This window comes from Nesoenas mayeri (genome assembly GCF_963082525.1).
Source record: "Nesoenas mayeri genome assembly, chromosome: 3".
NCBI lineage: Eukaryota > Metazoa > Chordata > Aves > Columbiformes > Columbidae > Nesoenas > Nesoenas mayeri.
This window is the reverse complement of record NC_137544.1, coordinates 49273221-49290533: the sequence shown is the minus strand read 5'-3', so window position 1 is coordinate 49290533 and position 17313 is coordinate 49273221. Positions and strand designations below refer to the sequence as shown.

Here is a 17313-nt window from a genome sequence, read left to right as displayed (position 1 = left end):
TTATCTTCAGCAGACTCTGTTCATACAAATGCTACTGATGGAACAGCTGAATAAACTGAAGGACAAGCAGAAATGAAGTGACATCAGATATACTGTCTGTAAACAGGCACTGAACAAACCAGTGTTAAGTCATGTGTGTAAGGACTTGTCAAGGTCCAGAGGGAATAGATGAAGTACAGCTGAGCAAAATCTATTAATCTTTCCAAAGAATAAACAAATGTATATCTTGCATGACATTATCCCCTTTCTGATTAGGCATGTTCTTCTCTTCCTATAGCAAGAGAATAGGAAAGGTAGATCACTGAAAAGTAAAATAATACGGGCGTATTAACTGGGGTTTGCAGAAACAGCTCATATCAGTAAGTTCATTCACATCAAAAAATGTTCAGCATTATAGGCCAAAAAATGGGATAATTTTTATTCAAGATGTGGTTTACAGATGAAGTAGTTCTGATGCTCAATATGTTGTGTCCTAGTGAAACTGGCCCATTGTAACACCAAAACTTACTGTAAGTCTTCCTAGTTTTCTGGAAGATACTAAATGCATCAACTTTCCCCCAATTTACTAAAAAGTCCCTTTTGGACAGATTTGAAATATGACCTGATTTGCAATTGGGTCTACCCATGGAAAAATTATTGTCACCAAAAAAAATCAGCAAGTTCTAGCATAATGGACATATGCTTTTGGAAGATGAGCTGTAAACTACTCTTCAAGTATATTACCTAAATACTGGTTGTTTCTTAATAGTAGTATGCCCTAGATAGGAGACTAAAACAGAGAAAAAAATAACAGATGGTCTTCTTTTATACAATTGTATAGAGCTGACATCTGAAACTCTGTTCTATAATGCCACACAAACTACAGACAGCCTAGAAAACAAACAGTATGTTCAGTCTGAGACCAGCTAACTTGGGGAAGTAGGAAAAGAATGCCCCATATGGCTAGCCTTCAACCCTTACCAAATTAATTTAAAAACTACTACCAAATCCAACACATTAGGCATTTAATAGAAAGTAAACAGAAATAATTATGAAATATCCAGATGGAAATGTGCTGACACTTCTATTTGTTGAGAAGATTGTCCTGCAGTAAAACTTCAATCCTTTAAAAAATGTGGCCTGTCTTCAAATAATTTTATTTTTATGAGTTTGCATTATAAGCCTGATAGACTTTTATTTGGTAGAGTTTCTTTTGTCTTGGGGAAATACAGCAGGAAATTCTTGCAAGAACATTGAATCCAGAAACTTAATAAACTCTCATGCAAACTTTTTGAAGTGAATGCACACGTGTGTGTGTGTATATATATTTCTAGTCTATATCTAGCATATAATCTGAATTCTGTTTATCACAAAAATGAAAAAAAAATATTTATGAAAAGTTGCTAACAGCTGAAGGTTGAGTCCTAAACCAACTGCTGTTTGGAATCTCTCCCAAAGACCAGGCACCGCCTAATATGCAAATCGAGCTCTACCATGCCAGCAAAGCTATCCTGTATTTTGAAATCCAACTTTTTGCAAATTTTCACAGTCATGGGCAGTTCTTCACCTGATCCTCTCCCCTTTCCCACCTACTTTTTGAAATATAAACAGCCAAGTGACACAGCTGTCCTGATCTCTGGCACAAAACAGTCTTCCCATTCACAGCCAGGAGTTATCTCTAAGGAAGGACAACCAATAGATGTTATTCTGTTAATTTATGGAATATCTAATCTAGATTTTAGAAAAAGATAATATCTCAGTTGTCACTTGTTGCTGCTCACATAGACATTAAGGGCAAAATCCCCAGAGTTAAATCACTGAGGCTATCCAAAATAGTTTTCACTTGCTTCACACTGACATAAGCGGTAATACACAATGAAGAGTATACTTAGGCCAAGTGTATTTATGTGCATGATTATGTAGTCAGAATTCACAGAATGTTAAGGAAATTAATCCATTTGAAGCTACTTTGATTTGGTTTGTTTTCTTCTTTTACTCTCTTTTTAATAGGAATTTGCATGGTGTTGATGCAAACGGATTGGTACAAAGGGCAATAAATGCTTCAAATGTGTATGAAAACATTGCTGGTTATATTGAAGAAGCTAATAAAGCTGCATTGCTGGCACTGAACACAACAAACCAGGTCAATGATGTAAGTAATTTTCACAATATCAGTTGTTATTTTGCGATGCTTGAGGGACTTTGGACATCTAAGTATAAAGAAAAAAACAAGATTTAGCTTGACTGTCAGCACTGAACTTCTCACTGCACATTTTGCTTTATCTACTACTTTCTGAATTAAATCCTAGGTAGTTAATTGTTCTGCCAGCCTAAAGCCCTCTGGTATTTGAAAAGATGCAACACATTCTTCTGTCCCTAAGTACAGGGTGATGCTGCTCTGTGTTGTCACTCAAATTGAGGCATTTCTGTGAAAGTCCAGACAACTGCCTGGCCCTGCAGGAACCTGAGCTGGCATTTAGCGTTTGAGTCCTCCTACTCCACACAGCACCATGTGGCAGAAAAAGCGGTCAAGAGATTTAACAGCAGCATTACTCTTTCTCACAGAAAGTCAAGTAACATGGGGCAAATAGCAGGCTCACACACTCAGTGCAAGGATGAGGATGCTAATTTTGTATCCAGCCTTGCTGTTCTAAAATATTTTATAGGTATTTTTGTATGTATATAGTTTGCAACCTAGATACTTGCTACTTAGCAGCAACTTAGTGGGATAGCAAGATTTGGTTACATTACACTGGCCCGAACCCTCAGGAGCTGTGGGATCTTGAGTCCAGTGCTCTGCTTCCAGCACGCTACTGGGGACTGCAAGTGCAAGTGTCCATCACCCATCTAGGGTGACAGGAGAAATGAACAGTCACGTGCCTAACTAATGTGTAGCACAAGTATCACATTGACTATACTGGAATTGATAAATTAAGAGGAATTTTGTGCTTTCTGCAACTTTGTTACTCAGCGTTGTTGTCTGGGAAAGCATACATTTCTCCAAACTTGCATCACAATCTACAGAAAATTTTGTTTTCCGGAGATTTTTTTCTAATCCAGGCACCAATCTTAAATGTTAACAAAGTAAATGAAACTGCAGTGTCTTGTTGTTACATTTATATGAAGTAATATGTTCTTCACAATTAAACTCAATAACGAGGAATATTTGGTAAGCAATCAATGATAAGACAAGAAGCAATGGGTACAAACTGGAACACAGGAGGTTCCACTTAAATATGAGAAGAAACTTCTCAGTGAGGGTGACAGAGCACTGGAACAGGCTGCCCAGGGAGGTTGTAAAGTCTCCTTCTCTGGAGACATTCAAAACCCACCTGGACGCCTTCCTATGAAACCTCATCTATGTGTTCCTACTCTGGCAGGGGGATTGGACTAGATGATCTTTCGAGGGCCCTTCCAATCCCTAACATTCTGTGATTCTGTGATTATTCTGACTTTCTTTTTTTGCAACATACTTGCAGGCTGCAGTGGGAATTGATACTCAGATTGTTTACCATAAAGGTAAAAGCAACGAACTTCTCAACCGAGCCATAGAGCTACACCGGACAGCAGATTACCGTAAATATACATCCTTTCTACTTTCCCAGACAGTTTATAACCATGCACATTAAAATAAATTTCAAAAGCACATAGCTAAGGCAGAACTACTACTGTAAGAGAATAGTGTATTGATCCAAGTTACCACATAAGGTACTTGAAATGGCCACAGTCCCAGTTTGAGTAGTTCATGTGTTGTCACCCTGCCAGATGCTGAAAGTTTATTCCATTTACAAAAGGACTGTTTCAGATATTACCATTGTTTAGATATGTGATTCTTCAAACAGCTATTCACAGGTAAACGTAATCAAGTAGTTCAAGTGAAACCAATTCACAACAGCTGAAGTGTTCAGAAAGCTGGATTTCACCAGTGAAGGATAATAATAAATGTTAAAGGATTTTGGCCTTTTTGCACTGAAAATGAAAGAAAGCTCTAAAATTACAGAAATGACATCTTCAACTTTTCAGCACCTTTTAAGTTCCTTAAAACTTCCTGTGTACTTGTTGCAGCTATTCTCAGCAGTTCTGGCAAAGCAAAGAGATAGCACTGACCAAGACACAGGTCTCCAGATTTTCCTAAGAAGCCCCATGGTAGGCAACTAATGGCTTGGACCTTCAAGGTTGCTTTTTCTTTTAGATTATGTGAAGTTTAGAGTGCCAGTATGCCCTATACTAAAAGAAGCTATAGCATACTGCCTATGATGTATTAAATGCTTAACAACATGCTTCCACAGGACAAAATTTAGCTTTTTAAATGCCACTTCGATGCCACTCAACTATACCTCAAATTTTCTCCCCACAGGTAACGATTTAACCATTGCAGACACCAGCCGGCACGTTAATGGCACTCTGGCCAGAATGAATGATCTGCGAAGCCAACTGATGAGAGCCATCACAAAAATGCAATCAGCAGAGCCAGGTTGTAAGAGAAACTTCATCTTCACGATGCTTAATCTTCATATATTTAAGACCATATTTTATCTTTGCATATGGCCTATGAAGTTGGTATTAATATTTCAATCCCAGGAGGCCAAAACGAATTTGACTGAAACTACAAACCCAGAGAGCAAACATCCAGCTTTAACACATTCATAATGAAATAGTATGTTTTGGCCACCTGAAGTTATTAACATTCTTCTTGATCCTCCTTACTATGATTGTCCACTCCCATGTTACTTTTGATCTTCTCAGGGCTCAGAGAATCTACAGGTCTGTGGATTTATTGTGTTGATAGTAAAAATCTAATTCATATATACATCACACATAGGAAGCAGAGTATTTGGGATGTAATTACTGGCAGTCTTGATTGATAAAATCTCACCATAGGTTTTCAGAAAAGAGACATTATAGAGCATCCAGGAAGTATATCTGAAGGTGCTCAAAATTGACATGGTTGAGATTTCTTCATTAACTTCAACTATAAATGGCTGGGTTTTACCATCAAGACATTATCATCTGCAGAATGTCACAGGTTTTACAAATGCAGAAGTCAGTAACTCAAAAAAAAAAAAAAAAGCCAGGTATGATCCCAAAACCACTTTAGTTTCTTGGGTGTCTGTCCTTCAAAAATAACTTTCATGAAAAATATTCAACATACATGCATTTTATTTTAAAAACAATGTATTTTTTTCAACTCTCTACCAACTTTCTTAGCCTTATAACATTCATCAAAATCCAAGGACATTGAAAATTTCTAACAATCTAGAATGGAAATGAGAATTTATTAAATTTAAAGCTTAACAAAACTGTAGACCAACCACAGGAAGTTTTGAATATTCTCTGTGGAAATAAAGGGGAAAAAAAGAAAAAAAAAGCAAGGTTGGGTCCCCGTTCCACAGAAGGTAAAATCCCCTTAGCCTCACCACTTTCTAAGTACTGGTTATAGCTTGCTTGAATCTTTGAAAGCTTTCCTTTCTTCTCATCCTTCTTTATCCTGTAGCGGAGGCCAGAGAGCGTTTGGAACAAGCTAAACTGAAGACTGCAGAGGCTGTAAGTGCTACCATGACAGTAACACAGGCTACGATCCCCATGGATGAGAATGTGAGGCTGTGGTCTCAGAACCTGCAAGACTTCCAGCACAATTCAGCGGCGTACAACAGTGCTGTGCATTCAGCTGGGGATGCAGGTACAGTGACATGAACTTTGCCATTCCTTAGCATTAAAAGGTCAAGGAATCTTGTATAAATTGTTTACATTGCACATTCGTTGCATATAATCCTCTAACATTTTACTTTCATGAAAACATTTCAAAAATTACCAGTTGTCTAGAGACTTGACTGTACTTCAAAACTTTTGGGTACTTGGGCATCTCCAAAAATAACTTAAACACTTAAGGTCTGAGGTCTTACTGGCTTTGAAGTCATTTTACCAGGGTACCAAGGTCACACTGAACAATAGACAGCTTGTTTAAATACTTCTCGCTATTATGATTGGCAGTTAGGTTATTATTATTTTAAAATTGAGAGGCATTTGCTAACAGGGCTCTTTTGTCCTCGGTAGCACAAACATGGAGGAGAAATGGTGCCTGACTTGATGAGTCTAAACAAAGGGGGCAAAGAGAATTAGGGAGGAAATATAATATTTAAGCAGGATGACTGATGGAAAAGCTTGTAAACATCACATTAATTCCTCTTTCATTATCAAGGAAGGAGGAAAAGCAGAGAAAAAAATTGGAAGATCTGCTATGAAAAAAAAAAAAGGTAAATAAAAAGACAAGAGAAACACTGGGGAAGGCTACAAAACTGAAATGAAGAAGGTAGAAAAGAGTGGAAAAAGAGGCATTTTAGTGTACAGTAAGCTTTATGAGAATAAATAAGCTTTATGAGAATAAATATGAGAGAATATCTAATTACTGACCCCTAGCACAGAATGTCTTTCAGGACTTAATCAGAATAACTGGAAAGTCTAAAGTTCTCTATGGACCACTCCTACACTGGACTTGGAAAGTAAAATGCGAGTGAAAAGGGCCAAGAGAAGAGAGGGAAAGACTGTGGAAAATATAGCTTTTTACTCTGTCCAAAGAGAAGAAGGACTTGTAGGACTCCATGGGATCTTCTGACACTCTGGGTTGCTCTGAATGAGGCTGAGAGATGCTTCAGCCTCTAGTAAACACAAAATGGGAAGCACAGAAATGTGACTGGAGGTTACTCTTCCTTCTTTCCGTTCTATACATTCTGAGTACCTCTGAGGATTAGTTCTTCCACCTGTCTCTCTGCTGTCTTCTCAGACAAAACTATGAGGGAAAGCACAAAAGCAGGTGGATGCAAATTGGCAACCTCTAAAATATAACTGCAAACCCTAAAAATCTTGTCTTAACCTCTATTGTGAATCCATGTCATTAAAAATTAACTATGAATACTGAATCTTTCTTATATGCATGTAGCTTGTGGCTAAAATCGCATTTCATTATACTCAGCTGGTTGTACCTACATCTAATTAAAGATGAAAAATGATGTGATGTGTAAATATCCTTTAAAGGGCAGCATGTCATTGGAATCTGATGTGAAGAAACTGGACTAGGGGTACTTATTTTTCTTTCTTGGTAATTCTTCTGTCTGCTTATCTTTCTGGGAACGGACTTCTCTCCCTTTGAACACAACAAAGAACCTGCATTTCCCTTTGATAACAATCCTATTTGCACATGTACCAGAAGGCACAGCAGTGAAAGACCAAAGGTCCAGGACTCTGACGACTCCTGACAGTTGTAGGCAGGAAAACTGAAGTGCTAACTCATAAGGGCTGGGATGGGTAGTAAGCACAGGTTAGGTGCACATGCATCGTCAACTGAGGTTCTATACCGTTGTACAGTACAGGCCTATAACCACAGTCTGAAGGCAGCGGGTGTTTCTGTCAGCAGAGAGGACTGTGAACCACACACAGACACATCACCTGTGCAGCCGTTGCTGCTACCTGGGTGATAACCCTTGGGAGAGATGCACAGATGAGGGATGAAGGAAACAAGGTGTTCATAGGACAAGAGGAAATGGCCTCAAGCTGCACCAGGGGAGGTTTAGATTGGATATTAGGAAAAATTTCTTCAGAGGTATAATTGACAGGCATTGGAACAGGCTGCCCAGCAAAGTGGTTGAGTCACCATCCCTGGATGTATTAAAAGACATGCAGATGTGGTGCTTAGGGACACAGTTTGGTGGTAGACTTGGCAGTGTTAGGTTAACAGTTGGTGTCTATGATTTTAAAGGTCTTTTCCAACCAAAATGATTCTGTGAGTCCATCTCCACTAAAATATATTTGAAGAGCTCACAAACCACAGCTCTCAGCTGCAGTTCCCAGGTCAGCCATAGACAGCCAGTGAGATGCTGAACAAATAACCTTTCTGCTCCAGCTACCATATCTGTAAAACTGGGTTTAACGTTTACTTGCCTTGAAGGAAGATGGAAAGGTTAAAACTCTTAACATTTGCAAAGCTCTTTGAGGAAAGAATTACAGAGGTACAACACCATGTTTGTACCTATGAGTCCCATGAACAAGTGGTCTCCTTTGTGCAAACTTCTTTTCGAAAACTTCTGCGATATTAGATTCTGACAAATCACTACCCTTTCTGAAATCACTGCCTCTCACACACCACAGTCAGGAGTTGTTCTTAAAGCAGAAGGAGATGTTGAGTTAACCTAAGAGGGTAAGGAAGAATTTTCCTGGTGCAAAACCAGTGTTACTAAGAGTTAAAAAAAAAAAAAAAACATGCTGTCACTTCTTTTCTAACTGCAGTGAAGAAGCTTACAGAAGTCTTCCCTCAACTCCTGGACAAACTGCGCAGAGTAGAACAGAAGGCACCAGCAAACAATATTTCTTCCAGCATTCAGCGGATCAGAGAGTTAATTGCTCAAACCAGGAGTGTTGCAAGCAAGGTAAAACTTGGAATGGGTGTTCAGTTACTAGTGCTAATAATCAAACGTATCTTACTAGGACCTTCATTTTCTTGGGCTATGTTAGAAGCCCAAACCTTAACATTATCACCTCCCAACAAATGGATAAACAAAGTAACTGTGGAAGTCATTAAAATCTTTACAGTTGCTATTTGCAAGTAGTTAACATTACCATGGTATTCATGGTAGACTACTGCTACTGCAGTAGCAACTTTAATTAAGTAATTGGCAGATTGTTAAAGATGGCCACACTAACAAAATCATTTAAAGCTAAAACTAATAGGTCATTACTCAGCTGGCAACATTAGTTACAAGCAGTAGTAATTACAGCAATTTAATGCAAACTTTTCTGAGATTACAGTATTTCTTTTTTTTTTTCTTTTGAATTAATTTTCTGTAGGGTAAGAGAATCTTTGGTTCATACATATTTAATAGAGAAAAACACTTTCATTATCATGCATAAATCATGAGGGATTTTTCTGCAACAAGAACATCAAGGTCAAAAATTAAAACAGTATGTTTTAATTCATTCAGAGAAATCAAAAATTCAGTGCATTATTGTGTGTTCATAATGCTGGAATATGCTGTGTACATACTATATTTCAAAAAAAGAAAAGGAAAAATCAGCATGTGCATGATGCTTGACTGTTCTTTAAATGTCTTTCATTATTCAGGCCTACTGTGCTTAAATGTGAAAGCATTATTTCAGTTACATTGAAGGCATCTTGAACTAGAATGAACATGTTTTACGATTTTATTAGCATCTCATATATATCACTGTAGATTCAATAATATAACAGGATTACTCATGAACAGAGAATTGGTCATACTACTCCCAAAGCAAAGAAATAAATTATAGGTAGAAGTTTTACAGCTATGTAAGAATTTCATTATGTGCCATACATAATGATGTAGCCCTGATTCAACTGAGCACGCATCTGTGTCCCACTGAAATTTAATTTACTTTATGAATATGCTTAAGCACAGTTAATTAGAAGCTTTAAATAATTTTAAAATTAATTCCCTTCAGCTTCTTTATAGTGTCTTCCAGAAGTGATTGTTATAAACATACAATTTTGCATGGCCAATATATAGGTGCCAACTCTGCTCTTGCAGTAAACAAGGCTGCTGGCTAAGTATTCTTGCAAATTTACCTGAAACAACGTCCCCAGGCAGTAATAATGTGTCTCACTTAGCACACTTGCAACTGCAGGTCCAAGTTTCTATGATGTTCGGAGGCCAGTCAGCTGTTGAAGTCAATCCAAAGATCAACGTCGAGGAACTGAAATCTTTCACTTCCATGAGCTTGTACATAAAGCTTGAGAAAGACAACCCACAACTTGCAGCATCTCCAGACAGATTTATTTTGTACCTCGGAAACAAAAACGTAAGAGAATAACACAGTTAATTTTTATATATACATATATTTAAAATAAATAAATAGGTTTAAAGTTTATTTATCCATGTTTCAAAATAAGAAGTGTCTACTATATAAGTATCACTTATATAAGTGTCACTGATTTTGTGACAAGCAAAGAGCAAGGGTTCCTGAGACCCCCTGTCCTTGAAACTTCTCACCCCAAGCAATGAAGGATTCTCTCTAAGAAGCAAATTAGACTGCCCATGCAGAGTGCCCACACTCGCTGCCTCCACTGCCGGTACTGAGGTGCTCTGAAGCAGTTCCTGTCACCTACCTGGCTTTTGTGGGCCATGTTTGAATCTGGTTTACGCTGTTGACAGTGTCAATTCAAGACCTCTGAGGTCAGAGGCCCAAAAGATAAGCAGGTTTATATGCCTGTGGCTTGTGCCGCTGTTGTGCACTCTGTACATCACTACTTTCACCTTGAAAGGGCATATATTCTCACTACCTGTGACGTGTTGTGAAATAAATGCTCTTTAAATTGTGTTTTCTGCAAGAAGAAAAATCACATCTCACAAGCCAGGTATAATCCTGGCAAGCTGTTTGTTGGGAATGGTAAAGAGCCAGGCTTCTATTTTTAAGCTTTTCTAAAAAGAATGTCTACTGAATATGAATCAAGCGAAACCCCTCTTGGCAGAATATTTAACTGCAGCATAATACCTAGGGTTTAGACAAATGTATCTTCCCATTTCCTGCATATGACACTGCACAATACATACTGATGAAAAGCTTCCTATCGAACATGACCAATTTACAGTCAGAAGACCTTGTATTTACCTCAGTCAAAATGGATATGAAGTAAAATATCAGAGACTTTCTCTATACAGTTCTATCTGGTGAAAGAAACCAATTAAAGAATGAAGCATTTGTTTATTAGTTATATTTAAAGTTGTAACTTAGTCTATCAAAGCTCATCCTTTACTAATGTTTTGCATTAAATCTCTTTCAATGTTGTAGCTCTGACATCTTTCTCCATTGGTGTTTTAGGCAAAAAATTACATTGGTCTTGCAATTAAAAATGACAACCTTGTGTACATTTATAACTTGGGCGACCAAGATGTGGAGATACCTCTAGATGCCAAACCAGTCAGCACCTGGCCTTCTTATTTCAGCATCATCAAAATTGAGAGGTAAAGTGATAATGTACATTTCCCCCAAATCAAACAGTTAATAGAAAAAAAAAAAAAAATCAAACAGAAAAGGCTGGGTCAGACCTTCTCATCAGGAGCCTTCAGTGTCTGGTTCTGCTGCCGAAATAAATGGAAATTCTCTGTGCTTTTAAACAGCCAGGACCCAAGGGGCCACAGACAGGAGGAGAAAGTGTCTGTAGTTTCTCTCTTTGTTTTTCCCCAGAGTACTCATCTTCTAGTAGGGAAATGAAAAACCTTCCTGGAGCCTGGCCTTGTTAAGTCTAGCCAACACAAAACTCTCTTCTCTTACAATTCCCTTCCACAGGATTGGAAGACATGGCAAAATGTTTTTAACTGTGCCCAGTCTTAGCAGCACAGACGAAGAAAAATTCATCAAAAAGGGAGAGGTTCTTGGTCCTGGGTCTCTGCTGAATTTGGAACCTGAAAATGCTGTTTTCTATGTTGGTGGAGTGCCTCAAGACTTCAAGGTTGGTCAGTTAAACACTCTATATTCAAAACTATATAATGCAGCCTTATCTTGCTGGGCTTTCCTTTAAACACAGAAATAGTTAATCAATAAAATATTTTTATTTAGTCATATATCATCTTACAATTCCATCTTCTAGCCATGGTGAAAACTACTGTTTTCTCTAGCATATCATGTCATAGAGTAAGATGATCAGATTCCTGTTAGCTGTCATTCAAGTTTTCTGAAATGTAGTAATAAGAAAAAACTTGCTATCTGTTAAGTATAAATCATAAAGTAAGGCCTATTAGCCCAGCTTAATAAATTTTACTGGCCACCAGTTTCTTCAATGCTTATTAGTTTTTGATGCTTACAATTTCTCTTTTACAAATATCACAAAAACAAAAAGTAATATATTGTTAATATTAAGACAGTGCAGGAAACTAGCAATACAGTGATTTGTCTGAATTTAAATAATCATTGGTTTAAATCTAGCCTTACAAGAGCATGAAGAATCACCTGTGCAAAACATGTCTGAAGACCTGTGTGGGACAGTTGCTTCACTCTAGTTCCTCGTAGTCAGCACGAATTAGCACCTCACTTACTCGCCTCTGTGAACAAACCAGGTCCTCTTTTTGGATTTAGAAATTGTTATGAATGATCTTGGTTATGAAAATCGCATGGCTGAATGAAAATGTACTTAGAAAGACTTTAGTGAATGCTACATTTTTTAAGCTAATTTGTAGGTGCTAAAAACACCCAACAACTCTTCCACAAGCAGCACTCCTAATAATATAAAAACAAAGTTTAACTCATGTGCTTATGTATGATGAGGAGATTTTGCATTGCTGTGATATATGCTGTGGTTTGAATTTGAGATTATGATTACTGAGCCTTGGGTGCAAATTGCCTGGGAATGGAACTGAAGACTGAATAATATTTGCACACACAAACAAAAAACAAAGAAACAAAAAGGTAATCCAGCAAATAAATCCTCTAGGTCTGTTCCACAGCAGTGCAGAGGAGAAGGAAAAGAGAAAAGTGAAGAAAATGGGAAAGAAAATGGGAATAAAAGGATTCATGAAACTATTTGATAAGCATATGGGTTTCTTCCCCCCGAGGGACGGACACCTCACATTTTCATTTATTAACATACAGTCTTATTGGCTAAAAGCTTTTGCTTTTACTTCCATGTTACATATTTTGTAAACATGAAATGTACCGCTTAACCACTAGAAGTCTCATCCTTAACATAATTTAACAGAATAGCAGAAGAAACAAAGGAAAAAAAAAAAAAAAAAGGAAACATGATCATTTACCAAATGTAGCTGTGCTGCAGTTAAGAACCTCATTTTCTCTTACAGCTACACATATTCTTCACTGCTGTATGACCATTATTATTACATCATAAGCAAAATGGAAATAATGAGAAGCTAAAGAAAAGTCACTAGCTGTGATCAGATTTTGAAGTACAAGAGGTGTTCTTAATATCACATCTGTTCACAGGGCAGAGTATTTTAATATTAAGAGAATGATTCACAAGCTCTGTCATCTTATTCCTTTGTATTTTTCCCCTCACCAATGTGGCTATTAAAATTTCATTTGGAGTGACCTCTGTTAGAAGAAGGACTTTCTGTATCCTGTTAACTGTTCAAAATAATACCTACTGAGGGTTAGCCACTGGTACAGACTTTGAATTCAACTTTCCTGGGTTTAAAGAGCTCTCTCATTTCTCTCTCTTTTGTCATGGTGTGAAGTTATTCTTCTGACAGTGAAGGATGTCTACACATTAGATATGAAATATCAACTGAGAGATTCAAATACATTGTGCAACATCTGTGATTAGTCAAATCTCAACTCTTTTCCCCTTTTGCAAGTGTGCTCCCTTCAAAATTACAAAAGAAGTTTTTGTTTGCAGTTGTCTTACCTGGCCTATTGTTCTCACTGTGAGACCATTTATGTGCTCCATTTTAACTTATAGCACAACGGCCACACCATAAGGACTGCAAAGACTATTCCGAGGTAACATCATTCCTTTTGTCTCAAAATATGAAGAGCACAGAGACTAAACTGATCCCAGGCACAAACGCTTTCATGATACCCAAAGAAAGAGTGTGACCATTCTCCTTTTACTTTTCCTTGCTCTCTGCACAGCTCCCTCCTGGCTTAAACCTACCCGGCTTCATCGGCTGCCTGGAGCTGGCTACGCTGAACGATGAGGTGATCAGCCTGTACAACTTCAAGCACGTCTATAACATCGACACCACCACATCGCCACCTTGTGCCAGGTAGGGGACAGTCCCACCGTCACTCTGCTGCTCTGTTTTGTTGCAAGTGCCTGTCCTGGTGTGAAGGTGATATTCAGTTGTCCAGAAGGACCTTGGCCACTTTTAAGTCCTGATTATGTCAATAAGTTGAATTTATACATAAACGGGAGTTGGACTCGATGATCTTTATGGGTCCCTTCCAACTCAAGATACTCTATGATTTGCTGCTGTCTCCGTTAACTCTCTCACAATCTTGCTTATGCCTTTGAAATGGAAACTGCCATGTTAGCTGGGGCATGGTCCAGGCTCCGTCCTTATCCCCGCCTCTTGCCTAGGACAGGATTGTTCCTGACTCGAATCCTGTCCCTGCAAGCAATAACAGCCACAGCCTCTTAGCTCCAGTGGGTCCAGTAAACTTGAGTGCAGTCCTGCCCCCAGGTAGCAAAGCCAGTGTGGAAGTTATCTCTCTGTCATACGCTCTCAAACCCTCGACAGAAATTCCTCAGATAAGCCATTTACAAACTTGGAAATGCAGCCCCTAAAGTAGAAGTGAACATCAATCGCAGTGTTCCTCAGCAGAGTCACAGCAGGCATTTTGTTCATACAACAGGCAGCAACAGCAGAATCTCTCTATACAAAGAACAGGAAAGAAATTTGCAGTTCTCAGTGGGAAGAAATGAGGAGGTGCTGGGACAGAGCAGCTGATTGCTCCCCATGTCATTCCCATGGGGAGCACAAGCTGCTGCTCCCCAGGACAGTGCAGCAGAGCCCATGCTCAGCTAAAGAACTCAGAGAATTCAAATGGGTTTCTGCAAAAAACAGGAAAACACTGAATAGAAATATATGTGTTTCCTTATAATGAGGAGGTGTTGTCGGCCTGCTGCTTTACAGGGATAAGTAAATTTTCATATTCCTCTACACAGCACACAGGATAAAAGCACGATGTAATGATGAAGGACTTTCAAACCTACACATTATTTTTCAGAAAAAAAATCCCAGAAAGAATTTGAAAGAAAAAGTCATAATTCCCACCACTGCCACGAAGAAGCAGCAGTTCAGAACAATTATTTCAATCAAATATTTTAATTGTAAAGGCCTTTAAATTTTCCCCAACTTAAAATGGGGATATTCTAAATATTGCTTCTCTGCTTGTTTTTTCATAGAAATAAGTTGGCTTTCACTCAGAGTCGTGCTGTGAGCTATTTCTTTGATGGCTCTGGTTATGCCTTGGCAAGAAACATTGAAAGAAGAGGAAGATTCAGCCAGGTGACTCGGTTTGACATAGAAGTTCGAACACCTACAGACAACGGCTTGATCCTGCTGATGATTAATGGGGTGAGTACCAAATCCTGCCGGTACCCTTTATTCATGAGCACCACAAGCTGCCCAGTAGTTACACTATAATGGAAAAGCCAAAATGTTTATGTCCTCACATTTAATTCCTGGAAAGAGGAAATACTTTGTGTTCGCCTGGTGCATGCATACATTAGAAGGGAACTGGAACTTGCTCTGCAATAGGGCCAGGAAGCCAAAGCCCTGAGCTTGACTCTGCTCTCATCCAGGGACAGTCAGAACTTCAGAGCAGTCAAACTCCTGTGATGACATTTTGAGGCAAACTGTAATTAAGCCCAGGAGTTGCAACTTTATTTAAATATGAATGCACAATCAAAGCAATAGGAAATTTCGGTTAAGTAACTCCCATAAAGCAGCCACTTTATAACTTTATAAAGCTGCCACATTGTAACTGTGTCTCAGGGTGCACTAGAGTTAAATATGTATTTAAGTTACTGAAAACAGAAAGTAGCCCAAACAAAAAGGCTTTATCCAAATATCACCAGTTTTTCAGAAGTTTGAGGGCAATACAAACTCTGTAAGGGTTTGAAGAAAGTAGACTCCACATGCAAATATCCTCCAAAGGCAAACTCAGATTTTTTTGTCTTTCATAGAATCATAGAATGTCCTGAGTTGGAAGGGACCCACAAGGATCATTGAGTCCAACTCCTGTCCCTACATGTGACAACCCCACAGTTCACACCATGTGTCTGAGGGCCTTGTCCAATAGCTTCTTGAACACTGTCAGGCTTGGGGCTGTGACTGCCTCCCTGGGGAGCCTGTTCCAGTGCTCCACCACCAGATGTCTTTGGGCATCTCCACATCAGGCTCCCAAATCATGTGTGAATTACACCTTGGTAAAGCCACAGAAAACATTTTACTATGTAGATGCAATCCACAAGCACATACATGTTTAGACACCTATATGTGCCACTACTCTGAGCATTTAGAAGGTAAAAAATTCCACTCTCATTAGAAGAGCTACTCTCTACTGTTTGCCTTTAGGGTAACTTCCAGAGGAAAGTTGTGGGGAGCAATTTGCTCTGCAGCATAGCATGCCACCACTAACTTTCACTCTCAGGAGGTTTTGAACTAAGCAACTGCTGTTTAAAGTTTAGCAGCCTCTGTTGTATGAGTCATTTTTCTTCCAAGCAGAAGTGCTCAGAGGCTCATTGGAGATGTAGGCACTTTGTATATTACAGTGGAAACTGTGATCAAGTTGGATGTTAGCTGTGGAAAACCATGCCTGCTCACAGGCACTTTTAGAAGGACTGTGGAAGATGGCTCATTATTCAATTCTGCAAAGACAGCTCATAAATATTCTGAAAGTAATCCCTGTTTCATTTTCAATTTTAAGCTGTTCAAGACAAACCCAAGCTGTAGCTTCATTTAAAAGTGCTAGATTAAAACCTGATTTTACTACTTTAAGTAATGACTTCTGAGGGTGGACTCATTTGTGTCAGAGATAGCAGTTCTTGGCCTGCAGTAGTTTTCTGAGAAAACTCCTCCATTAGGCATGGGAATAACAGCATAAAGAGTAGGAGAGAAGACAAACATTAGCATTAAAACAATTAACCCAGATGCATCATTGCTGTAAATTGTCCTTTCTGCTTCTTTACGTTCAGAGTTGGAACACAATTAATTCTATGGTACAGATCTTCATTTCAAGCACTCCCTAAAGATTTTCTAAGGTGGAGCTCCTGTGTATAATGTTTATGTCAACCAGACAGAGAACAGAAGTCAGAAAATGAAGCAAAAATAGTCAGGAAATCCAGAAGCCAAACACACAGTAAATACACTCTATTTATTGCTCAGACTTCAGGAAATATATCAGTGCTGAGGGCTGGGAAGATATACAATCCTGAGCTACTACAGGTGTCCTGATAGAAGCTGCTAATGCAGATACAGCCATTCTCACACAACATTGCTTTTACCAGCTGTACTGGTAAATAAATAAATAACTGCTGATGACACAAAACTGGGAGGGGTGGTTGATACACCAGAAGGCTGTGCTGCCATTCAGTGAGACCTTGACAGGCTGGACAACTGGGCAGAGAAGAACCTAATGAAATTCAACAAGGGCAAGTGTAGGGCCCTGCACCTGGGGAGGAACAACCTCAGGCATCAGTACAGGTTAAGGGTGGAGCTGCTGGAAAGCAGCCTTGCAGAGAAGCACCTGGGAATCCTGGTTGACAACAGCTTGACCATGAGTCAACAATGTGCCCTTGTGGCCAAGAAGGCCAATGGTATTCTGGGGTGCATCATGAAAAGCGTGACCAGT

The 17313-nt window shown here is 38.8% G+C and overlaps 1 protein-coding gene across 1 annotated transcript in view; it reads left to right on the top strand.

Annotated features, from left to right (window-relative positions):
* The window catches only part of LAMA4 (laminin subunit alpha 4), a gene marked incomplete at its 3' end in the record, with an annotated part of 97440 nt that overhangs the window by 58768 nt on the left and 21359 nt on the right, over positions 1 to 17313 (top strand). Inside the window, exons 14-23 of the mRNA XM_080342087.1 lie at positions 1990 to 2131; positions 3459 to 3555; positions 4337 to 4456; positions 5474 to 5659; positions 8260 to 8399; positions 9631 to 9804; positions 10825 to 10967; positions 11293 to 11455; positions 13588 to 13721; positions 14864 to 15035. Of these exons, the coding sequence (XP_080198213.1) occupies positions 1990 to 2131; positions 3459 to 3555; positions 4337 to 4456; positions 5474 to 5659; positions 8260 to 8399; positions 9631 to 9804; positions 10825 to 10967; positions 11293 to 11455; positions 13588 to 13721; positions 14864 to 15035 (1471 nt within the window). The remainder of the gene's footprint in view (positions 1 to 1989; positions 2132 to 3458; positions 3556 to 4336; positions 4457 to 5473; positions 5660 to 8259; positions 8400 to 9630; positions 9805 to 10824; positions 10968 to 11292; positions 11456 to 13587; positions 13722 to 14863; positions 15036 to 17313) is intronic.